The 24,962-nt window shown below is 41.7% G+C and overlaps 1 protein-coding gene across 2 annotated transcripts; it reads left to right on the top strand.

Annotated features, from left to right (window-relative positions):
- Positions 1-241: 241 nt before the first annotated feature.
- On the top strand, positions 242-24,247 carry LOC118390284 (CUE domain-containing protein 1-like). 2 transcript variants are annotated; one of them, XM_035780688.2, is made up of 11 exons: positions 242-374; positions 10,132-11,063; positions 12,570-12,706; positions 13,253-13,415; positions 13,687-13,939; positions 14,209-14,280; positions 14,547-14,636; positions 14,999-15,092; positions 15,970-16,031; positions 16,199-16,268; positions 16,388-24,247. In XM_035780688.2, coding segments are annotated over exons 2-11 (1,260 nt in total). In that variant the 5' UTR covers positions 242-374; positions 10,132-10,745; the 3' UTR covers positions 16,389-24,247. The 2 variants fall into 2 exon arrangements, 1 of the variants encoding a protein (XP_035636581.1); XR_004826929.2 differs by lacking the exon at positions 14,999-15,092.
- The last annotated feature ends 715 nt before the right edge of the window (positions 24,248-24,962 follow it).

The raw sequence follows: 24,962 nt of genomic DNA, 5'->3' as shown, positions 1-24,962 counted from the left end.
AAAAGTATCTTTGTTGCCTTATGTGCAAATTTCATATTTCTCCGCTAGGCTCCTCTCTTGCGCCATCTGTCTGAAGCCCAAATACATGGTCAAGCAAGGCTATCCGCGCCCAACTGTATTTGCGTGATGGCTTGACGGTCGTAGAGAGGTGGTAAGAGGGAGACGACACTGGTCACGTTCAGGACCATCAGTCAATGGATGACAGCACAGCATTCAGTCGCAACCGCAGCTTGCGCCAAGAGAAAACACCACTTTTGGTCAACGTTTACCCTCGACCCTCGGGTAAACCAAGCATTGTCTTTTAATGTTGATAATAGGAACGGGGTGGCTAACGTCATTTTTCTATCTTCAGATGTTCGTCCGCTCTTCACCTGGTAAGGGGGTTTACATTTCACACATCAAACATTTAGCTTACAAACCCTATCTAGCTACATTTCAATTGCGCAAACGTTCAAATGTGTCGCTTTATGTTTTAAATACTAATACGCTATTCAATGTTAGGTATCTTATAGATAGCAAGCAGCAACATGCAAACCTGTAAAAAAAAATACTATCCGTCAACTCGTCAGCTAGCTAGAAGATAACCAACCAGCTAGCCTGTCTGGTAAGGCGGGGGGATGAGAAGTCGCGTACTTCACTGGTCCACGGAACTAATTACTTGCTATCAGGGATTCTTGACGTCGTCCAAATTGAAGTTGAAATTTAAGAGCGTTAAGGTCAGGGTATGGACATCCCAAGGATTCTAGATAGTACTAAGCGTGTTTCACTAGCCATATAGCTGGGTGCACCAGGAGCAATCGCGGGGTCTTTGATCTTATGCTGCTGCCTTTGCCCGGCTCAGGTGTCAATGGCCGGGGTTAATTATGTTTTAATAGCAGGTGCATCTGTATGCTATAATCACCTATTTATCATGTTATCTCTGGTTAGCAGATTTGTCATTCCCGCCGCCTATTGTATTCTTGTAATACATTGTGTTTCAGAAAGCACTAAATAAATATTTGAATGTGCCTTTTATAATTTTCCCAGAGCTATATATTTACAGTATGGCTCTGGACACAAGATCACACCATGCCAGCGTAGATCCATTATTCTGTCAATTCTCACATAGAAACTATTAGGGATCAATGAAAGAAAGATTTGTTTGTTAGGGCCAGGATGATATCACAATATTCATTAGTTTTATTTATTTTACCAGGCAAGTCAGTTAAGAACAAATTCTTATTTTCAATGAAGGCCTAGTTCAGGGGCAGAACAACAGTTTTTTTTTTTTTTTTACCTTGTCAGCTGGGAGATTTGTACTTGCAACCTTTCAGTTACTAGTCCAATGTTCTAACCACTAGGCTACCCTGCCACCCCAACTGTATGCCACTGAACCTTGAGAGTAGAGGTCGACCGATTATGATTTTTCAACGCTGATACTGATTATCGGAGGACCAAAAACATCCCATACCGATTAATCGGCCGATTTATAAAAAATAAAAATAAAAATAAAATAATAATAATATATATTTTTAAAAATATATGTATTTGTAATAATGACAATTACAACAATACTGAATGAACACTTATTTTAACTTTATTTTATTTTATACATCAATAAAATCAATTTAGCCTCAAATAAATAATGAAACATATTCAATTTGGTTTAAATAATGCAAAAACAAAGTGTTGGAGAAGAAAGTAAAAGTGCAATATGTGCCATGTAAGAAAGCTAATGTTTAAGTTCCTTCCTCAGAACATGAGAACATATGAAAGCTGGTGGTTCCTTTTAACATCAGTCTTCAATATTCCCAGGTAAGAAGTTTTAGGTTGTAGTTATTATAGGACTATTTCTCTCTATACCATTTGTATTTCATATACCTTTGACTATTGGATGTTCTTATAGGCACTTTAGTATTGCCAGTGTAACAGTATAGCTTCCATCCCTCTCCTCCCCGCTACCTGGGCTCAAAACAGGAACACATCGACAACAGCCACCCTCGAAGCAGCGTTACCCATGCAGAGCAAAGGGAACAACTACTCCAAGTCTCAGAGCGAGTGACGTTTGAAACGCTATTAGCGCTCACCCTGCTAACTAGCTAGCCATTTCACATCATTACACCAGCCTAATCTCGGAAGTTGATAGGCTTGAAGTCATAAACTGCGCAATGCTTGAAGCATTGCGAATAGCTGCTGGCAAAACGCACTAAAGTGCAGTTTGAATGAATGCTTACGAGCCTGCTGGTGCCTACCATCGCTCAGTCAGACTGCTCTATCACATCATAGACTTAATTATAAAATAATAACACACAGAACTACGAGCCTTAGGTCATTAATATGGTCGAATCCGTAAACTAATTTCAAAAACAAAACTTTTATTCTTTCTGTGAAATACGGAACCGTTCCGTATTTTATCTAACGGGTGGCATCCCTAAGTCTAAATATTGCTGTTACATTGCACAACCTTCAATGTTATGTCATCATTATGTAAAATTCTGGCAAATTAGTCCGCAATGCGCCAGGCGGCCCAAACTGTTGTATATACCCTGACTCTGCGTGCAATGAACGCAAGAGAAGTGACACAATTTCACCTGGTTAATATTGCCTGCTACCCTGGATTTATTTTAGCTAAATATGCAGGTTTAAAAATATATACTTCTGTATATTAATTTTAAGAAAGGCATTGATTTTTATTTTTTATTTCACCTTTATTTAACCAGGTAGGCAAGTTGAAAACAAGTTCTCATTTACAATTGCGACCTGGCCAAGATAAAGCAAAGCAGTTCGACACATACAACGACACAGAGTTACACATGGAGTAAAACAAACATACAGTCAATAATACAGTATAAACAAGTCTATATACGATGTGAGCAAATGAGGTGAGATAAGGGAGGTAAAGGCAAAAAAAAGGCCACGGTGGCAAAGTAAATACAATATAGCAAGTAAAACACTGGAATGCTAGATTTGCAGTGGAAGAATGTGCAAAGTATAAATAAAAATAATGGGGTGCAAATGAGCAAAATTAATTAATTTATTAAATACAGTAGGGAAAGAGGTAGTTATTTGGGCTAAATTATAGGTGGGATATGTACAGGTGCAGTAATCTGTGAGCTGCTCTGACAGTTGGTGCTTAAAGCTAGTGAGGGAGGTAAGTGTTTCCAGTTTCAGAGATTTTTGTAGTTCGTTCCAGTCATTGGCAGCAGAGAACTGGAAGGAGAGGCGGCCAAAGAAAGAATTGGTTTTGGGGGTGACTAGAGAGAAATACCTGCAGGAGCGTGTGCTACAGGTGGGAGATGCTATGGTGACCAGCGAGCTGAGATAAGGGGGACTTTACCTAGCAGGGTCTTGTAGATGACATGGAGCCAGTGGGTTTGGCGACGACTATGAAGCGAGTGCCAGCCAACGAGAGCGTACAGGTCGCAATGGTGGGTAGTATATGGGGCTTTGGTGACAAAACGGATTGCACTGTGATAGACTGCATCCAATTTGTTGAGTAGGGTATTGGAGGCTATTTTGTAAATGACATCGCCAAAGTTTTACAAGGGTATGTTTGGCAGCGTGAGTGAAGGATGCTTTGTTGCGAAATAGGAAGCCAATTCTAGATTTAACTTTGGATTGGAGATGTTTGATATGGGTCTGGAAGGAGAGTTTACAGTCTAACCAGACACCTAAGTATTTGTAGTTGTCCACGTATTCTAAGTCAGAGCCGTCCAGAGTAGTGATGTTGGACAGGCGGGCAGGTGCAGGTAGCGATCGGTTGAAGAGCATGCATTTAGTTTTACTTGTATTTAAGAGCAATTGGAGGCCACGGAAGGAGAGTTGTATGGCATTGAATCTTGCCTGGAGGGTTGTTAACACAGTGTCCAAAGAAGGGCCAGAAGTATACAGATGTTTATGGTTAGGTACACATTGGAGCAACGGCGGTCCTTTTTCACGAATGCGCACCGCATCGATTATATGCAACGCAGGACACTCTAGATAAACTAGTAATATCATCAACCATGTGTTGATAACTAGTGATTATGATTTATTGTTTTTTAGAAGATAAGTTTAATGCTAGCTAGCAACTTACCTTGGCTTCTTACTGCATTTGCGTAACAGGCAGGCTCCTCGTGAGGCAGGTGGTTAGAGCGTTGGACTAGTTAACCGCAATAATAGGAATTGAATCCCTGAGCTGACAAGGTAAAAATCTGTCGTTCTGCCACTGAACAAGGCAGTTAACCCACCATTCCTAAGCCGTCATTGAAAATAAGAATGTGACTTGCCTAGTTAAATAAAGTTGTAAAAAAAAAAAAAACGGCAAAATCGGCATTCAAAAGTACACATTTCCGATTGTTATGAAAACTTGAAATCGGCCCTAATTAATCGGCCATTCCGATTAATCGGTCGACCTCTACTTGAGATGCAAGCATAGTCATAGTGGCACTGCTTAGTGTCTTTTCAACAGTCTCCTTATTCTTATGTGAAACCAATAGGGCAGAATCATCTGCATACAGGAACAGAGGGCATGAACAGGCAGAGTCCATGTCATGTATGTAGAGCAAAAAAGCAAAGGCCCCAAAACACTCCCCTGGGGGACACCACAATTTATCTCATTAGCATCAGACAGCGGCACGCCCACATACACATCAGTTAGGTATGCATTCACCCATAATAAGGAGTTGGTGCCAAAACCAATTGCTTACAGTTTGTGCAATAAAATATCATGGTTCACAGTATCAAATGCTTTTTGTAGGTCAACCATTACCATATCACAGAAGTTGCCCTTGTCGATTTCTTGCTTGATCAAATCATTCAAGTATAGTAAACGTGTCAGTAGAATAGGATTGTCTAAAACCGAACTGAAGGTCATATAAAATGTTATGGTCATCAATGTGCTTTAGGATCTGTTCACAGATTCACTTATTTCATAAGGTCCAATACGATCAGCAGCATCACACAGAAATCTAGCCTGGATGTTATACAGTCCTGTAGCTTTCTGTTTGTCAAGGTATTTAAGTCTTTGTAACATCTGAGGTGGAAACCTGGGAAAATCCAAATTGTCCTTCGGAGATGCCCTTGGCTGAATAATAGGTTTGAATAGGATGGTTGGAGTTGGCCAACATGGTTGCTGGCAATGGTGGTGAACAATTCATTAAAATGATCAGCCACCTGTGCTCTGTCAAAAGGTTTACAGTACCATTGATGTTCAGTCCAATGCTGTTTGACTGTTTTTGGCTTGTTGCAAGTGCCTAGATCCTTGAGAGTAGAATCCAGTAGAATCACTCCAGAGTTAAGTAAGCCACAATATGCAGTACATATATTTGAAGGATCTCGTTAAAGTAACTCTGGTCTGGAGGTCTATACAGAGCCGCTACCAAAATTGGTTTGCTCTTAGGTAAAATATATATCTAGCCAAACTGCTTCCATGCGATCATGGTTTAAATCAGTTCTCATGTCAAAACTAATGTCCGCTCTGACATAGATGTACACATCCCCTTCTCTCTGATTTCTGTCCTTTTGGGTAATTAGGAAGTTTCCTCTTTCTGGCGAGCAAGCAAATCTCATCTATTTTTTGGCAGTAGACTGCATACATTAAGATGTAGACCAGTGATCACCAACCTTTTCTGATTCAAGATCACTTCCCTAGTCAAAAAGCAAGCTGAGATCTACTGCTCAGATATTTGTTTTTACATTAACCTCACACAGTTTTGTAGGAATGAAGTTTGGGCAGTAGGTCTAATACATTATCACAGCATATTGGCTATATGATTGGCCTGCCAATATTGTTAATCAGACCATATTATATTTCAAAACTCAAGCTTTGGTAACAAAATACATTAGTTGGTTTAGCACTTGTGAGGCACTGTGGAGCATGAATTGAAATCATTTGCTTTTTTATTTTACTGGACTGATGGAACCTGCATCTGATGGTCAACGAGGTCAAATCACGACATCAGTGATCTTCAGGTCGAAAAGTCAAAGCTCTAGAAAGATCCCCGAGTTTCCGACTTGGAATTCCGAGTTCGATGACCATTCAAAACTATTTTTCCCAACTGCCTCTCACGGTCCCTGCTTTCTCCTTCCTTTCCTCCGGTGAGACTGACCAGAGAGAGGGGACATCGTCTTCCACCTGATGGCGAAACTCGAGTCGCACCGCATCTGCCTCATGCACAAATTCATGTTGTTCCTATGACCAGAGAAAGTTAAATATTCCTTAATATTAAAACCGACATGACGAGCTGCTGGTGATTTGAGCTATCCGAATGGACAGAGCAGTAGGTGCACTCAATTTAGTCACAGATTTGCCGGTCCGCCGGGCAGGCGTAGGTTATCTTATGGGAACACTTTTCTACCCGGTGAGCAGGACTTTTGAATCAAGTGCACTTACCGGCAACAGCTCAACACGATTTTAAAGAAGGAGCGCAAGCCTTTATCGTTTGATGGCTTTTCTACAGAAATATTTGGTGATCGACCGGTTGGCGACCACTGATGTAGACAATGCCAACCTCTGTGGGCGAGGGGCTTGACTCTGGATGATGTTGTCATCTAGAGTCACACGTATTTATTTTCCAACCTATAGCACACAATATTTTACAAACAGCAGGTTTTTAGAGGACCAGTGTTTTAATTTTTGCCATGAAAAAAATATTGGGATACTGGTCGTCACAGCCCTAATATTCATCAAATGTTCAGCACCAATTGGTAGATAAATTGGTTCAGCACCAATTGGTAGATAAAACAAATACTGATCATGTATATTATTTAGGGTAAGGAAAATATATATAAATAATAAAAAAATATATATATAGTTTGGAAAGCATTTACACACTAAATACAGTGAGCTCCAAAAGTATTGGGACAGTGACACGTTGTTTTTTTTGGCTCTCTACTCTGGCACTTTGGATTTGAAATCATACAATAAGGTGACACGTGCAGGGTATTTTCATCCATATCGTGTGAAATGTTTTGAAATTACAGCACTTTTTGCGTATAGTCCCCCCATTTTAGGGGACCAAAAGTATTGGGACAAATTCACTTAAATGCAGGGTATTTTCATCCATATCGTGTGAAATGTTTAGAAATTACAGCACTTTTTGCGTATAGTCCCCCCATTTTAGGGGACCAAAGGTATTGGGACAAATTCACTTAAATGCAGGGTATTTTCATCCATATCGTGTGAAATGTTTAGAAATTACAGCACTTTTTGCGTATAGTCCCCCCATTTTAGGGGACCAAAAGTATTGGGACAAATTCACTTAAATGCATCCAACAAGTTGGAAGAGTCACAAGCTTGATGTAATCATTGCATGCTAGGAATATGGGACCAAACACTAAACGTTTGACTACTTTAATACACATGCTGTTTGTTTTGGTTTGTGTTTCAGATTTTTTCATGCCCAATAATGTATTGTGTCCTTTTGGAGTCACTTTTATTGTAAATAAGAATATAATATGTTTCTAAACACTTCTCCATTTAATGTGGATGCTGCCATGATTACGGATAATCCAGAATTAATTGTGAATAAAATGAGTGAGAAAGTTAGATGCACAAATATCATACCCCGAAGACATGCTCACATCTCACCACTACAATAACAAGGCAGGTTAGCATTTTTCTAATGTTTTGTACACTATATTGGTGAATGAAAATACAGTGGTTTGATTCATCTAAAAAGTTGCCATATTCAATTGTTCAACCCATGAAATTATTGGAAGGTGAGTAAAGTGTACAGTAGTTGTTTAACAGTATTCCTATGAATCTGTCCTAATAATCCTCACTAATCATGGAACTGTGAACTGTGCTAGGCTTGGGTGATATACTGTTTATACCGTATACTGGGCTATTTTGATATACAGACGGTATGATTTTCAATAAGTTCCTTCAGAAAGTATTCATACGCCTTGACTTATTCCACATTGTGTTGTGTTACAGCCTGAATTCAAAATTGTATTTTCTCACCCACAAGGCACGATAAAAACAAAGAAATGTTTGCAAATGTATTATACAGTTATTTAATGTACATAATATTCACACACATGAGTCAATACTTGGTAGAAGCACCTTTTGGCAGCGATTACAGCTGTGAGTCTTTCTGGGTACGTCTCTAAGAGCTTTCTACACCTGGATTGTGTAACGATTCGAATGGAAGGGGGAGCATCATAGTCCTAATGAACTATTCACTGCCAGAGAGTAGGCCATACTGCCAACAAAGTATACTATGCAGCCTACACTGTCAATGATACCTTAACTCAGGAGGAGGATTTTGAGGTTCCTGTAAGAGATCCCATCTTTTCATATTGATTGGCTAAATCCAAAACATCTAGACTAGGCCTAGCTAGCCAAATATAATATTTGTGTGTAGGCCCACCTATCACCACATGTTGTCCATTGTGTCTGTCTTCCATCACAGAGATTTATCAAACAGTCCTTTGTCTTCTACCGGTAGGCCCTATCTGTAATCAGCTCAGGGCCTAAACCAGCAGGCATTAGTTATGGGTGATGTAAGCAAGCCCTATGCTGCATGTAATTCACAAGAGCAAAGCAGTCCTCCCCTGGCTCCCATATCGGTAAGCAGCTACAGTAGCCTAAATGAGGACAAAGAGCTGTGGTGGATTGTGGTGCTAAATATAGCTGGGCGCTAGGTTCAGATTAGTGTTGAATAGTGAAAAGTGAGGAATCGGTGTGTGGGAAATATCATTCAGCCAGCTCTGAGATGATTGATTTTACACCAAGGGCCCCTGAACCCCTCAGACAGCTCATTGGCTTTAATTGATGTAGGCCTATTTTTATCCCAGATAAGTATCTGGAAGAAGAGCTTGACCAATGATTCTGCTTGTGAATCTGTTGCTGCCAGTCAACCCTGTCTTTCAGTCAGTTCAGCCTAACATAAATTATGCTGAATGGAAAGTAGGAATGTAAAGATAGTATTTTTGTATGTTCAGTGTCTGGCCTCTGCTGAACTGTGGCACTTCTCTGTATCAGATCATATGGTGTGCCATGACATCTAGAAAAGTTTTTTTGAGCAGAAACTCTTAGAACTGTTAGCAGGCAATCCATAGGCCAGTGCAGAGCAGTGTGTCCTTGGTGCAGCACTGTGATTCACAGGTTCACGTCCCACTGCCCTATTTCATTCTGAGTGCTCCATTATGTTTTCAAATGACCTCCCCTGTCAGGGCAGTACGATCTAGAGCAGGGTTATGGGACAATCTGCCTGCTCTCCTTGTGCTCTAATGCAGCAGCGGTGTACCAGGTTCAGTTCCACCACCTGGTCCAAGTCTCAGACCCTACTAGCATTTAAACAACTTGATCCAGTGCCTCTGTGAACTCTTGTTATCCCTAATCTGACACTGTCTAATGCCTACTGACTGACTGTGATGAGGTCCTGCTGGGCTAGGCTGGCTTCATAGTCACACCTCCTGGCCCAGGTCTCTGGGAAACAAACTACCGCATGGCGGTGTGGAGTGTTGACTCAGTGGCAGCCTGATTAATTCAGCTCCTGTAACCTACTTAGGCGGTGCATGTATCGGCCCTCTGGGTCACGATGCAGTTGGCAGCGGGTGGTGCCTCTGCCCTTCCCTGGCACTGGCTGACTCTATTCTGGTGTCTGGGGACACAAGCGTTGCCGTGGGAATGCAGACGCCTAGGGTGTCGAGGTCGAGAAAGTAATGCATTCAGACAGCGCCTCTGCCTGAGAGGGATCCAGCTGATTGGAGAAAAAAAGATGGAGAAATTTAAATATGATGACATTGTTTGAGCACTAGGAATTTGGAAACTACACACTCAACATGGTTTAATGTGCCAATAAATTAGCACAATCTACTGATTCGTTTTTTCTAATTACCGCCGTCTTGGAGCTAGTATTGGGATCATGTATACTGTGCTAATGCCGACACAAAAAAGTCTAAATAAAGTAACAGAGCATTGTACAATACGGCGAACTTAGCAAATGAGGCATTTGTGATAAGAACATGGGGGCTGCCATCTTTATGCACCTTCGCTATTGTAACGCCGCCTTCTTTCTGTGTGTGTGTGTCTTCAAAAAATGTGTAGCCTTTTTATAACCTCCTTGGACACACGATTGCTCGAGTGGAACTCCTCCATTTGCACCGCTGCTCATTGTGTTGATGCCTGTCTGCTTCATTCTGTTCCTGTTCCCGACACTGCAGGTGCTGGAGGGATGTGTGGGTTGGAAGTGTTAGGACACATCTAGTCCACCTCTGCTCAGAGAGAACACATCTAGTCCACCTCTGCTCAGAGAGAACACATCTAGTCCACCTCTGCTCAGAGAGAACACATCTAGTCCACCTCTGCTCAGAGAGAACACATCTAGTCCACCTCTGCTCAGAGAGAACACATCTAGTCCACCTCTGCTCAGAGAGAACACATCTAGTCCACCTCTGCTCAGAGAGAACACATCTAGTCCACCTCTTCTCAGAGAGAACACATCTAGTCCACCTCTTCTCAGAGAGAACATAGCACTGTGTCTTCCACACACTGCCTGCCTGGGGAGACCAGCCACCACATCCTCAGAGCATTGGATGCAGCTGGGTCAAAACCAGAGGAGAAGAGAGAATGGCTTTCTGTGGTGCTGTGAGGATGAGAGGATAACTGGGCCAAGCACTGAGGGCCCTGAGGTGGACAGGCACAGTTGAAGCAGCAGGCCAGGGTTGAGCCAGGCAGGCAGTGGGCACCCACCGTCCAGGGACCAGGAGCCACCATTTCTCGAGTGGTGTGGCCGGCGCGGAGGAGGGGTGCCGTGCGGAGGCTGGAGGCACTCTGGATGATGACCAGCCTGTTCCGCCGCCGCAACAGTGGTAACCATGGTGATGTGGCATCACACAACGACAGCCCAGTCCCAGCTGAACTCAACAACGGTAATCCCAGTGGGGGTGGGCGAACGGTGCGGCGTCTGGAGTTCAACCAGGCTATGGAGGACTTCAGGACTATGTTCCCCAACATGGAGCAGGAGGTGATAGAGTGTGTGCTGCGGGCCAACCACGGAGCCGTGGACTCCACTATCGACCAGCTGCTCCAGATTAGCCTGGAAGGACACGGCTCTGATGACGGCTCCGACTCAGAGGACAGCATCCCCCTTGAGGTACGTCTGCATGGGGGCAGGGGCGCTGGTATGAGAACTTGTGAGTAGCCCAGATAAAACTAAATGAACACAACCTAAGACAGTCTGAGACCATAGCATGTCATGAAATGTATGTCAAGGTTGTCAGCTACTTTTTCACCCAATAGTAGTCATTCATTCACACACCTTATTTCCCTGTGTTTTGCCTCTTCAAACCAGATGGTTGTTCTTGGGGAGGGAAAAGTATTTTTAATGTTGCTCTTAATATGCTTTTGTCGTGGGTGACATGCATTTCTCTGGGGGGCAGGTGATTATGCACTGCTATTGTGGATAGAAAGCTTTGATAAAGTGCCTAAAGCGATCTTCAAAAGCTTGACAATAGCTAGAGGTGCACACTTTGGTCTCTCGTGCAATGGGGTGACTGTTGTGGACAGCCAAGACCAGCCATTCCTTAGGAACTCCCTTGGTGCTGATACATAAACTATTGCTGAGTAGTAACAAGATTGTATCAAGTGCAATATTGGACTGGCAAGCTGTTCACTTTGTATTTGATTAAATTACTGCAGGTCTCTCAGTTTCAGCCATATTGAGTGTTTTTATTAGCCTTTGTCCACTCTGGCTGTATTCCACCATGCACCACACAGGTTATGAACTGTTTGTTTATTTCCCCCAATCATTTTGAAAGACTTGAGGGAGAAAGAGGAAGATTAAGAGCTGCACTTAAAAATTACACTGAATGTACAAAACATTAAGAGTGCTTTCTAATATTGAGTTGCACCTCCCATTTTGCCCTCAGAACAGCCTCCATTTTTCATGGCATGGACTCTCCAAGGTGTCGAAAGTGTTCCACAGGGATGCTGGCCCATGTTGACTCCAATTCTTCCCATTGTTGTGTTAAGTTGGCTCGATGTCCTTTGGGTGGTGGACCATTCTTGATACACACGGGAAACTGTTGAGTGTGAAAAACCCAGCAGCGTTGCAGTTCTTGACACAAACCGGTGCGCCTGGCACCTAAACACCCCATTCAAAGGCACTTCAATATTTTGTCTTGCCCATTCAGGCTCTGATTGGCACACATACACAATCCATGTCTCAATTGTCTCAAGGCTTAAAAATCCTTCTTTAACATGTCTCCTCCCCTTCATCTACACTGACTGAAGTGGATTGAACAAGTGACATTATTAAGGGATCATAGCTTTCACCTGGATTCACCTGGTCAGTCTGTCAGCCTATTCTACCTAACATGCTAGGCTGTTTTAAAAGTAAAGTTAATTTCAATCAACCATTTATTAAATACAGGATTAAAGAGTGCTGTTGGTCTAGTTGAATTAAACAGCTCAATACCAAGCGCTCACAATGCCTCTAATTTAGGGCAGAGAGGCTGTGCTGTATTGCCAATGAGTAGTTATAATACAGATTCATAATTAATTTAATCTGCTCTTTGAAGTGTCCACATGTGCCATCTGATGGGATTTTCAAGACCTTTTAGAACATTCTCAATGGTTCCCCTGACCTCTGACCCTGTAGATCTTGGAGCGGACGTTGGAGCCGGACAGCTCTGACGAGGAGCCCCCGCCGGTCTACTCTCCGCCCTCCTATGACATGCACATCTACGACAGGAAGTACCCAGATCAGGTCCTGCCCACAGCATCACCACCACCCAGGCAAGAGAAGAAGGGGAGGGAGAGAGGGCTCAGGGCTGTCTGCGTGGCTCTGACCTCATTTCATCACATAAAGGAGAATGATAGATGGCAGGGATAGTGTGAATGAATGAATGCATTTTCTCTTATACCATCATTTACATGAGTGATGAGATGCATATATTCTTCGTTGTTGCTTTCTCAATATCTAATGCATGATATGGCTGCTCAGCAATTCATGTTGTGAGTGCTTTGAAAGCCAAGAGGTTCGTGATACATTGAATGCTCCACCTGCTGTCTAATGAATGCTACTGCATTAGCTATGAAGTCCATGTTCTGTACTGTACCCTAACTTGAGTAGATCTGTAGACATAATGCTAGTGACACTTTTGTTAGATGTAGACAATCTTATGTGTGCCAAGGAGGGAACCTGTGAGAAGAAATAAGAGAAACAGACAGGTTTATGCTAGACCGATCCTTTGAAGATGACCAAAACACGTCATTATTGATATGTACTCTTATAGAACATAGCATTGGGACTAACAATATCCTTTCCCATCTCTGTGCCAGCTTTGATGCCAGTCAATCCCGTCCCTGCCAGCCCCCTCCTGGTCCACACCCTCCTGCCAGTCAAAGGCAGATTGGAAGTTACAGGAACTGGAACCCACCGTTACTAGGCAACCTCCCTGATGATTTCCTCCGGATCCTGCCTCAGCAGCTGGATCGTCTGCCAGTAGGTAGATTTATGGGTCAGCCCCTAATGGACCATTAACCCACACTCCCATCACTTACAGACCACTGCCTGGCGCTCTGCTCTCATGGCCAACTTTGCAACAGACTGCACATGAAGAAAAATACAGTTCAACTATTTATACAGATTCAATTTCCTGGTACACCCCCCATTTTTAAAAATTCATGGTGCAATATTATTCAAAGCTGAAGCATTTCCACATAGGACTTTGACACGTCTAACATTGTTCTCTCTGGTCCCTCCCTTCCTGCAGCGCTCTCACAGCAGCCTAACGCCGACTAGTCTGACCCAGCCCTCCTGCTCTTCCTCCCTGTTGTCCATGACGCAGCAGGTTGAGCCTGGGGCTGGGGCGGCGGCCAGGGCAGGCCAGGTTGGCATGGAGACGGACCAGGAGAGAAAGCTGAAGCAGTACTTGGAGGATGAGCGCATAGCCCTCTTCCTGCAGAACGAGGAGTTTATGAGGGAGCTGCAGCGCAACCGCGAGTTCCTCATCGCCCTTGAGAGAGGTGTGCATACACATACAAACGTTTTTTAAAAATGCATCATTTGCAAAGGTCTTATACACTACTTAGTGATGATATCACTATGCTTTCATCCCCAGCAATCAAGCTATGAAGAGTCAGTAAAAGAAGGTCTCTGTCATGGCAGTGCTTTTCTCCTCATTCCCTCCACCTCTTCTCTAGTAGTGCATGAAGGAGAGCTTGTCAGCTCCTGCTACATGCCTCCATGCTTTTAACTCCATTGATGCTGAGACATCGGCTCCCTCTGTTTTTAGATCGGCTGCAGTATGAGTCAAAGGCATCCAAGTACCATCATTCACCAGCTTTCATGGGGACGTCCACTCCAGGTAGATATCGTTCATCTGCACTCCATAGCATTTAGCTCCATTCTCGTTCTGGCTCAGTCTGAGACTGTCCGGGTTTCTTCATGCGGGGCCTGTGTACAGCGGGCTCATGCAGTGAAATGCCTTATTTTCAAGGCACACAGAGAAAGTGTGACTTGTTGTGCATCTCAGTTGTTGTGTGTGTCTCTGTGTGCATCCCTGTGTGTCTTTCTCTTGTGCTCGCATGTCTCTGTGCGTGGTCTATTTCACGCTGCTTGTCTGTGTTCTAGGAGATAATTGTGCCTCAGGCTCTGGGGAGGCCTGCACCAATGTTACAGATGACGCCTTGTTCCGTGACAAACTCAAGCACATGGGCAAATGTAAGAACACTCAATCTGTCGCTCTCTGGGCCATAACCAAATCATTTTCTCAATGTGTGTGTCTCTATCACTTCAAAATTCAAAATGTAATTAGAACTTTCCATATTGGGCATGTGCAGTTAGCATGACGTGCTTCTAGCAGTACGTGGAACTGTAAATGATGGATGCTGAAGGACATGACCCTTTCACAGTCTGTGCTATAGGAAAACCAACTTTCCTACCGTCTCTGCACTTGAATTAGATGTTAATAAGATGTTTTTTTAAATATATAATGATGTATTCATGGACATATGCTTCTTCAAATCAGAACAATCATATTCAATTTAAAAAAACGTTCTATTTGATCCTGTAATCCTCCACAGCTACGCGAAAGAAGCTTTTTGAAATCGCTAGAGCTTTCTCTGAAAACACCCGAAGAAGAAAAACAAAAAGGAGGGCCCTCATGAAACATCATTCGTATCCTTCCACTTCACCAGTGGTCCCTGCCACCACCCATCACCCCCCACCCCCACCCTTTCCCTAGTGTCGAGAAATCGACCCGAGGCAATAGTGACTAGGGTCTGGTTTCAATTACGGACTGTTTTGGTATAGAGGAACTACCTCACTATTACTATCCTCTTGAATAAAATACTAAATAGTAGCAAGTAAGTCAAAGATCACAGAGGTTATTTTAAATGAGTGCATTTCGCATCAACAACCTTCATTAAAGCCCTTGCAAAGGTTTTGCCTGCAAACTTTGGTTTCAAATCGTGACGTTCTGGCATGTCTGCATTGTGATTTGTTGAGAGGACCCACCCCAGACATTTTTCCCCCCTTATTGAAGTTGCCAAAAGAGTAGGTCATTGAAACCAGATCCTGGCCTAGGGTCGGGTTTACAAGACGATCCTCTCTCTGGCAGGCCTCCATGCTCAGGAGTCATTGCCCAATGGATCTTTTATACCTTGCCAGAAGTGACAGTGAGGTTCAAATGAACTGAACAGATGTGCTTGCATTGTACAGATGTAATTAACAATCCCTCAGAGACTTCTCTGCATGTTGATGAGTGGCTGTAATATCTGCCTTTGTTTCTACTGTTGATGTCATTTGTTTTGAGTTCCAGGGAAAGTCCCATTTAGTATCCAGTTGGCGGGTCATATGCTGGGCTTCATCATATTTACATTTTAGTAATTTAGCAGATGCTCTTATCCAGAGCGACTTACAGTAGTGAGTGCAAACATTTTCATACCGTTAGGGCTGTGCTGAATTAGGAGGTCCTTTCATGGCCTTGACTCTGATCTTGCATTCATAGTATTGTGTATAAACGTCTGCCTCTCTCCTTAACATCCTCTACCAGACTGGGTAATGCTGCCTCCACTGCCAACCTCTTGGAAGATGAAGAAGCTGGACACCTGAGTGGTACATTTATCCATGTTGTTTTAATATCATTCTAATCAAAAACCTAATTGAATCGTATGAGGCATGATTATTCCATTGTTTCATTTAGGCCTAGTCCAACTGTAAACAGGGAGGTGAATTTAGTCCGCATGCTAGTTTGTATGAACCTAACTCATGTGTCTGTACAGAGGAGGACAGCATGCTCAAGAGACCAGGCCCTCAGGAAGAGCAGGTGCCCCAACAGGAAGTGTTATCATGGTGAGAGAGCAGTAACACTGCACACAAAAAACATACTAATTACTATACCTTGAAAAATTTACATTTTTCATCTTTTGGATTTCCTCAACTAACCATTATCTTAACTATTTCTTTGACAGAGTTGTCATATAGTTTTGTCTGTGACAATGGAAGAACAATATGGCTCACACTACCCTCTTCTTGACCTGAACCAGCCTGTCCCAAGTCCCTTGGAATATTACTACTTTCAGATGAAATTTCCCAGTTATGAAGTCGTAAGTCCTGTTTTAGAAGTGAGAGCAATGCTTCCTACCAATGAGATGTCATCTAGCACGATGAGCTAGCTAACATTGCTAATGATAAAGTTAGCTAGCTTGCTTAACTTTGACAATATGGTAAACTAGCTATTATCCACATTGATAAGTTTGACAGCGTCAAACATTAATTTGCTTTATCATTTTATGGTTGATGAAAGGTCAGTGATGAAACGTCACAACTCTTAAATTGGTTATCTTCTCTGACTTTCACTCTTGGAATTCCACCATGGGAGGGTTGTTCAAGTGCTTATTTCCCAGTCAGAACATCATATTTCCCACTTGAGTAGCATTTGAAGGCAGCATATTGCTCTTTTGATTTCATGTTTCAGAAATCAAACTAGCTAGTTAGGCACTTTTTAAAATATTTAAGTTATGTCAAATGTATTGTTATTGATGGTGAATATTTAAAAAATGTTAGATTTAAAATATTGAAATTATTCCTGATAATTGCTGGGTGATACAGTAAAGGCACAGTGAAAGCTGGAGTTGTAATTCTGATAGGACTCAGGACCCTAGTGCATTTTACTCTCATATGAATGGATTTGAACATGTCTAGCTCCGGAACATTCAAACAGTCCATTTCTGGCCCCATGTGAGTTTCTCTGTGTGCAACAGTGAATGTTCTAGTTTATGCTTCCCCCAATGCAATTATATTCTCCCAATCTGAGACTATACTCTCTACCAAGTTGTCTGCCTTAAGGTTCAACAACAAGGTCCAGATAGGAACATTTCCCCCATTGATCTAATGGTACAGTTGAAGTCGAAAGTTTACATACATTTAGGTTGGAGTCATTTAAAACTCATTTTTCAACCACTCAACAAATTTTTTGTTAACACATTATAGTATTGGCAAGTGGGTTAGGACATCTGCTTTGTGCATGACACAAGTAATTTTTCCAACAATTGTTTACAGAGAGATTATTTCACTTATAATTCACTGTATCACAATTCCAGTGGGTCAGAAGGTAACATACACTAAGTTGACTGTGCATTTAAACAGCTTGGAAAATTCCAGAAAATTAGTTCATGGCTTTAGAAGCTTCTGATAGGCTAATTGACATCATTTGAGTCCATTGGAGGTGTGGATGTATTTCAAGGCCTACCTTCAAACCCAGTGCCTCTTTGCTTGACATCAGGTGTAAATCAAAAGAAATCAGCCAAGATATATGTGGATATATTGAAGCAACATCTCAAGACATCAGTCAGGAAGTTAAAGCTTGGTCGCAAATGGGTCTTCCAAATGGACAGTCACCCTCAGCATACTTCCAAAGTTATGGCTGAAGGACAAAGTGAAGGTATTGGAGTGGCCATCACAAAGCCCTGACCTCAATCCTAAAGAGGATATGTGGGCAGAACTGAAAAAGTGTGTGCGAGCAAGGAGACCTCCAAACCTGACTCAGTTACACCAGCTCTGTCAGAAGGAATGGGCCAAAATTCACCCAAGTTATTGTGGGAAGCTTGTGGAAGGCTAACTGAAAAGTTTGACCCAAGTTCAACGATTGAAAGGCAATGCTACCAAATACTAATTGAGTGTATGTCAACTTCTGACCCATTGGGAATGTGATGAAATAAATAAAAGCTGAAATAAATCATTCTCTACTATTATTCTGACATTTCATGTTCTTAAAATAAAGTGGTGATCCTAACTGACTTAAGACAGGGAATGTTTACGAGGATTAAATGTCAGGATTTGTGAAAAACTGAGTTTAAATGTATTTGTCTAAGGTGTATGTAAACTTCCAACTTTAACTGTATATTCCCAGAGTGTAACGGTTTTCTAGGTGTGGTGAAGGAGAGTCGGACCAAAACGCAGCGTGTAGATCACGATCCATGGTTAATCAACAAACGTAAACATGAATTAACACAAACACTACAAAACGTAACGAAAACCGAAACAGCCTATACTTGTCAACTAACACAGTGACAGGAACAAAGTCACTAAGGACAATCACCCACGACAAACTCAAAGAATATGGCTGCCTAAATATGGTTCCCAATCAGAGACAACGATAAACACCTGCCTCTGATTGAGAACCACTCCAGACAGCCATAGACTTTGCTCGATCACCCCACTAGCTACAATCCCAATATATACACACCAAAACCCCAAGACAAAACACACCACAATACAAAAACCCCATGCCACACCCTGGCCTGACCCAATACATAAAGATAAACACAAAATACTTCGACCAGGGCATGACACAGAGATGACTAATGTAGGGGAATACTGTTTCCAGTGTAACCAGCGAGCCCTGGTTTGAATCTGAATCTGGACCTTCAGTGTAACAGTATCCATGGGTTTTCACCTTTAGCATGCCTATGCCTATTTAGTAAGTTTATAAAATAATTAATTTACTGTTTCTCATGTACATTATTAGAAACACTATGAAGTTCCTTCTTCTGTTTGTGGCCCCTACATCTTTTTTGCTTACAGTAGAGCAGTTAGTCCTTCAATTGTGAGTTGAGGCTTAACTGTCACAGTTAACTCTACTTGCAATTTTCATATTCTACCATTTTCATTCTTAATGAATTGTCTTTTTCAACCACGTGTTCTTGCTGGTGAATATCACTGCTATGTCTCTCAGAGTATACCTCTTTGCACCTCAGAACTTTTACTCAAGTAGTATGTTTTTGTTATTTAAAGAAGAAGAAATGATGTCTATTATTTGAAGATAACAGTTTTACTCCTGTGTTGCTTGTAGCTACTTAGGAAAGGAAGCTCGAGACTATCACACTGATCCAATGGCTTTATGTGATCCTACTGTAAATGAGACCAGTAAGACTTGATAGAAGTTTTTATATTATGTCTTCCATATTATTTTTTGGACAATACCAGTACTTCCTGATATTGCTCAAGCTGGTTTAGACTTGTATTTATAAAGTGCATTTAGAAATTAGTCAGACCCCTTGACTTTTTTCCACATTGTTACGTTGTAGCCAAAAGATCTAAAATTGATCAAATTGTTTTTTTCACCTCATCAATCTACACACAATAACCCATAATGACAAAGCAAAAACAGTTATTTACAAAATGTTCCCGCAAAATTATACAAAATTAAAAATGGAAATATGACAAGTATTCAGACCCTTTACTCAGTACTTGAAGCACATTTTGCAGCGTTAACAGCCTCGAGTTTTCTTGGGTATGACGCTACGAGCTTGACACACCTGTATTTGGGGAGTTTCTCCCATTTTTCTCTGCAGATCCGCTCAAGCTCTGTCAGTTTGGATGGGGAGTGTCACTGCACAGCTTTTTTTCAGGTCTCTCCAGAGATGTTCGATAGTTTTCAAGCCTGGGCTCTGGCTGGGCCACACAAGGACATTCAGAGATTTGTCCCGAATCCACTCCTGCATTGTCTTTGCTGTGTGCTTAGGGTCATTGTCCTGTTGGAAGGTGAACCTTTTCCCCCAGTCTGAGGTCCTGAGCACTCTGGAGCAGGTTTTCATCAAGGATCTCTCTGTACTTTGCTCCGTTCTTCTTTCCCTCGACCCTGACTGGTCTCCCAGTCCCTGCCTCTGAAAACGTCTCCACAGCATGATGCTGCCACCACCATGCTTCACCGTAGGGATGTTGCCAGGTTTCCTCCAGACGTGATGCTTGGCATTCAGGCCAGAGTTCAATCTTGGTTTCATCAGACCAGAAAATCTTGTTTCTCATGGTCTGAGAGTCCTTTAGGTGCCTTTTGGCAAACTCCAAGTTGGCTGTCATGCAGTTGTGGAAAAAGTACCCGACTCTCATACTTGAGTAAAAGTAAAGATACCGTAATAGAATATGACTCAAGTATAAGTCAGTCATCCAGTAAAATTCTACTTGAGTAAAGGTCTGAAAGTATTTGGTTTAAAATATACTTACAGTGGGGCAAAAAAGTATTTAGTCAGCCACCAATTGTGCAAGTTCTCCCACTTGAAAAGATGAGAGGCCTGTAATTTTCATCATAGGTACACTTCAACTATGACAGACAAAATGAGGGGGGAAAAATTCAGAAAATCACATTGTAGGATTTTTAATGAATTTACTTGCAAATTATGGTGGAAAATAAGTATTTGGTCAATAACAAAAGTTTATCTCAATACTTTGTTATATACCCTTTGTTGGCAATGACAGAGGTCAAACGTTTTCTGTAAGTATTCACAAGGTTTTCACACACTGTTGCTGGTATTTTGGCCCATTCCTCCATGCAGATCTCCTCTAGAGCAGTGATGTTTTGGGGCTGTCGCTGGGCAACACGGACTTTCAACTCCCTCCAAAGATTTTCTATGGGGTTGAGATCTGGAGACTGGCTAGGCCACTCCAGGACCTTGAAATGCTTCTTACGAAGCCACTCCTTCGTTGCCCAGGCGGTGTGTTTGGGATCATTGTCATGCTGAAAGACCCAGCCACGTTTCATCTTCAATGCCCTTGCTGATGGAAGGAGGTTTTCACTCAAAATCTCAAGATATCTCCCCATTCATTCTTTCCTTTACACGGATCAGACGTCCTGGTCCCTTTGCAGAAAAACAGTCCCAGAGCATGATGTTTCCACCCCCATGCTTCACAGTAGGTATGGTGTTCTTTGGATGCAACTCAGCATTGTTTGTCCTCCAAACACGACGAGTTGAGGTTTTACCAAAAAGTTATATTTTGGTTTCATCTGACCATATGACATTCTCCCAATCTTCTTCTGGATCATCCAAATGCTCTCTAGCGAACTTCATACGGGCCGGGACATGTACTGGCTTAAGCAGGGGGATACGTCTGGCACTGCAGGATTTGAGTCCCTGGCGGCGTAGTGTGTTACTGATGGTAGGCTTTGTTACTTTAGTCCCAGCTCTCTGCAGGTCATTCACTAGGTCCCCCCGTTCTGGGATTTTTGCTCACTGTTCTTGTAATCATTTTGACCCCACGGGATGAGATCTTGCGTGGAGCCCCAGATCGAGGGAGATTATCAGTGGTCTTGTATGTCTTCCATTTCCTAATAATTGCTCCCACAGTTGATTTCTTCAAACCAAGCTGCTTACCTATTGCCGATTCAGTCTTCCCAGCCTGGTGCAGGTCTACAATTTTGTTTCTGGTGTCCTTTGACAGCTCTTTGGTCTTGGCCATAGTGGAGTTTGGAGTGTGACTGTTTGAGGTTGTGGACAGGTGTCTTTTATACTGATAACAAGTTCAAACAGGTGCCATTAATACAGGTAACGAGTGGAGGACAGAATAGCCTCTTAAAGAAGAAGTTACAGGTCTGTGAGAGCCAGAAATCTTGCTTGTTTGTCGGTGACCAAATACTTATTCTCCACCATAATTTGCAAATAAATTCATTAAAAATCCTGTCTATCATAGTTGAAGTGTACCTATGTTGAAAATTACATGCCTCATCTTTTTAAGTGGGAGAACTTGCACAATTGGTGGCTGATTAAATACTTTTTTGCCCCACTGTAAGTAATCAAAAGAACAAGTATAAATAATTATTTATATTAAGCAAACCAGATGGCACCATTTTCTTGGATGGAATATGAAATTACATTCTTCCAATATGCTGTGATAGGTCCCATGTTGCTCAGTTGGTGGAGCATGATAGTTAGTCTTGTCCCATCGCTGCAACTCTCGTATGGACTCTGGAGTGGCGAAGGTCGAGAGCCATGCGTCCTCCGAAACACGACCCCGCCAAGCCGCTGATTCTTGACATACTGCTTGCTTAATCCGTAAGCCAGCCGTACCAATGTGTCTGAGGAAACACTGTACAACTGGCGACTGAAGTCAGCTTGCATGCTCCCATAAAGGCCTGATTGGTGGAGTGCTGCAGAGATGGTGGTCCTTCTGGAAGGTTCTCCCATCTTCACAGAGGAACTCTGGAGCTCTGTCAGTGTCCATCGGGTTCTTGGTTACCTCCCTGACCAAGGCCCTTCTCCCGCGATTGCTCAGTTTAGCCGGGCGGCTAGCTCTAGTAAGAGTCTTGGTGGTTCCAAACTTCTTCCATTTAAGAATAATGGAGGCCACTGGGTTCTTAGGGATCTTCGATGCTGCGTACATTTTTTTTGTGTCCTTCCCCAGATCTGTGCCTCGACACAATCCTGCATCTGGGCTCTACGGACAATTCCTTCAACCTCATGGCTTGGTTTTTGCACTGACATACACTGTCAATTGTGGGCATTATATAGACAGGTGTGTACCTTTGCAAATCATGTTCAATCAATTGAATTTACCACAGGTGGACTCAGTCAAGTTGAACAGACATCTGAAGGATGATCAATGGAAACAGGATGCACCAGAGCTCAATTTCAAATCTCATAGCAAAGGGTCTGAATACTTATATAAATAAGGTATTTCTTTGTTTTTTTTAAATATATATATATAAATTAACAAACATAAAAATAACAATTTTTGCTTTATCATTATGGGGTATTGTGTGTAGATTGAGTTTTTGTATTTAATCACTTTTAGAATAAGGATGTAACATAAGAAATTCTGGAAAAAGTGAAGGGGTCTGAATACTTTCTGAATGCACTGTATGTAGCTAGATATGTATAAATTGAAATGGTTTAAACGACTTATGATCTTGGGGATGTCACTACCATAAACTATGTAGATATGCCGTAGGTAGCAAGAAAATAATCGATGCTCAGGGAATCTTACTCAGCCGCAATTTTCTTGTTGTGTTTCACCCTCTTCTCTGCTATTTACCCCAACTGATTAAACACAGCTGAAAATATTCTGATATGTTCTGATATTATATGTGTTCCATAGCCTAGTATGGTATAGTCCTTGTGGGTGGATTTTCTTTGGACCAATTTATAATTGGTTTTGTTATTGCATTCTCTAGCTATACAAGAGAGAAAAGATACAACTCTGTTGGCCTTTTCTGGAATACAATTCGATACAAATGGCAAGACTTTTCAATATCAGTCCTACCCTAAAGAAAATACTGTTTTAGCAAATGCAATTTAGATGACAATGTCTTCTTATCAGACCACAAACCTAATTATCACGATGTCTAGCTGTAGCTTCCCTCTACTTTAACAAAGGTGAACTAGAGGATTACGTGTTCTCATGTAAGCCAGGATTTCATTTCAGTCTGAGCATTTTTTTTGGGGGGGGGGTTGCGTGATTGTTTAATTATTCTATTGTCCTGTGTGTTGGTCAGGGGGCACCTGCGACTTGGCATAATGATATTTTCTTCCATGTTACCGTAGCTCCCTCCAAAGGATTGTGTGTTACATGAATGTACAGTATAGAGCCAATGTTGATTAAAACATGAACCATTTAGAGTGCACGTCTTTGGGCTTGTTATCCTGAATGACTCACCATCAACCCAATCAGAAGACAAAATGTATTTAATGCTAATTTGTGATTCTTATTGTACGCATTATACTGTATTCCTCTATTTTCCTATTTGAAAAAGCATATATGCTGGAAACTTATCAGCCAATTACATTACAATTCATGTTATCAAATGCAGGTTGAAGAAAAATGGATGTTAATGCTTTTTATGACTTGTACAATTGATTTGTATCTGTGAGAGACATGCTGGTGTAGATCTAGAGAAATTATCTAATCTAGCATAGTATAATCTCTACTTCTCAACCTAATTCAAAAATAGGAAAATATACACTTCTGTCTTTTGCATTTTCAAGATAACTTTCATAAACAAATATTTTCTTATACTGCTTTTGTTTGCTACGTGAATAATACAGTTGTGTTATACCCTGTGTTCTTGGTCTTTTTCTGTGTGACAGATGTTAAATCAACATAGAACTATAGTAGGGCATGTTATATCTGATGTATGTTGTATGTGCCAGTGTGTGCTCCCATGCTCTGTGGTTTAAAGACGAGTTCCCAGAATATAACATTGTGAGCGGACATTCTTTCCCTTCCCTCTATTGTCTCTGTTTCCTGTTGCTCCTCATTAAGTGTGAATGAAGGATCTGCCAGAGTTGCCTCATGCCTAAGTATCTAGATGCCTAATTTAAAGGAAGTGACATCAACACTGACTGAGAACTGCCACTGATTTTCTTGCAGGTTTACTTCTATGTGCTCTATTTGAGTCTGCATTTACCATAGATATCCTATTACATTTCTCGGATTAATTAGTTCTAATTCCTAAATATATGGTGTTTACCATTTTAAATATGGTATGTCAGACATATCACTTTTATTTCTGTTTTACGTAAATACCTGTGCTTTCATGCTTGGTACAAAGTAATTACACAGGTTATTTCTCTGGAATAAGCCTAATGTAAACTGTTGCCATTTTATTCAGTTTCTCATGTCCAATGCATCTCCCGACTTAACAAGGACTATTTGTGATAGTAATCAATGATGCTCAGTAAAATTATTCAATCTCACTGCCTCTACTTTTTCGACTAAGTTAAAGGCCCAGTGCAGAAGATGTGATTTTTCTGTGTTTTATATATATTACCACAC

Source organism: Oncorhynchus keta, chromosome 11 (genome assembly GCF_023373465.1).
Source record: "Oncorhynchus keta strain PuntledgeMale-10-30-2019 chromosome 11, Oket_V2, whole genome shotgun sequence".
NCBI lineage: Eukaryota > Metazoa > Chordata > Actinopteri > Salmoniformes > Salmonidae > Oncorhynchus > Oncorhynchus keta.
This window is presented reverse-complemented; position numbering and strand designations above follow the sequence as displayed.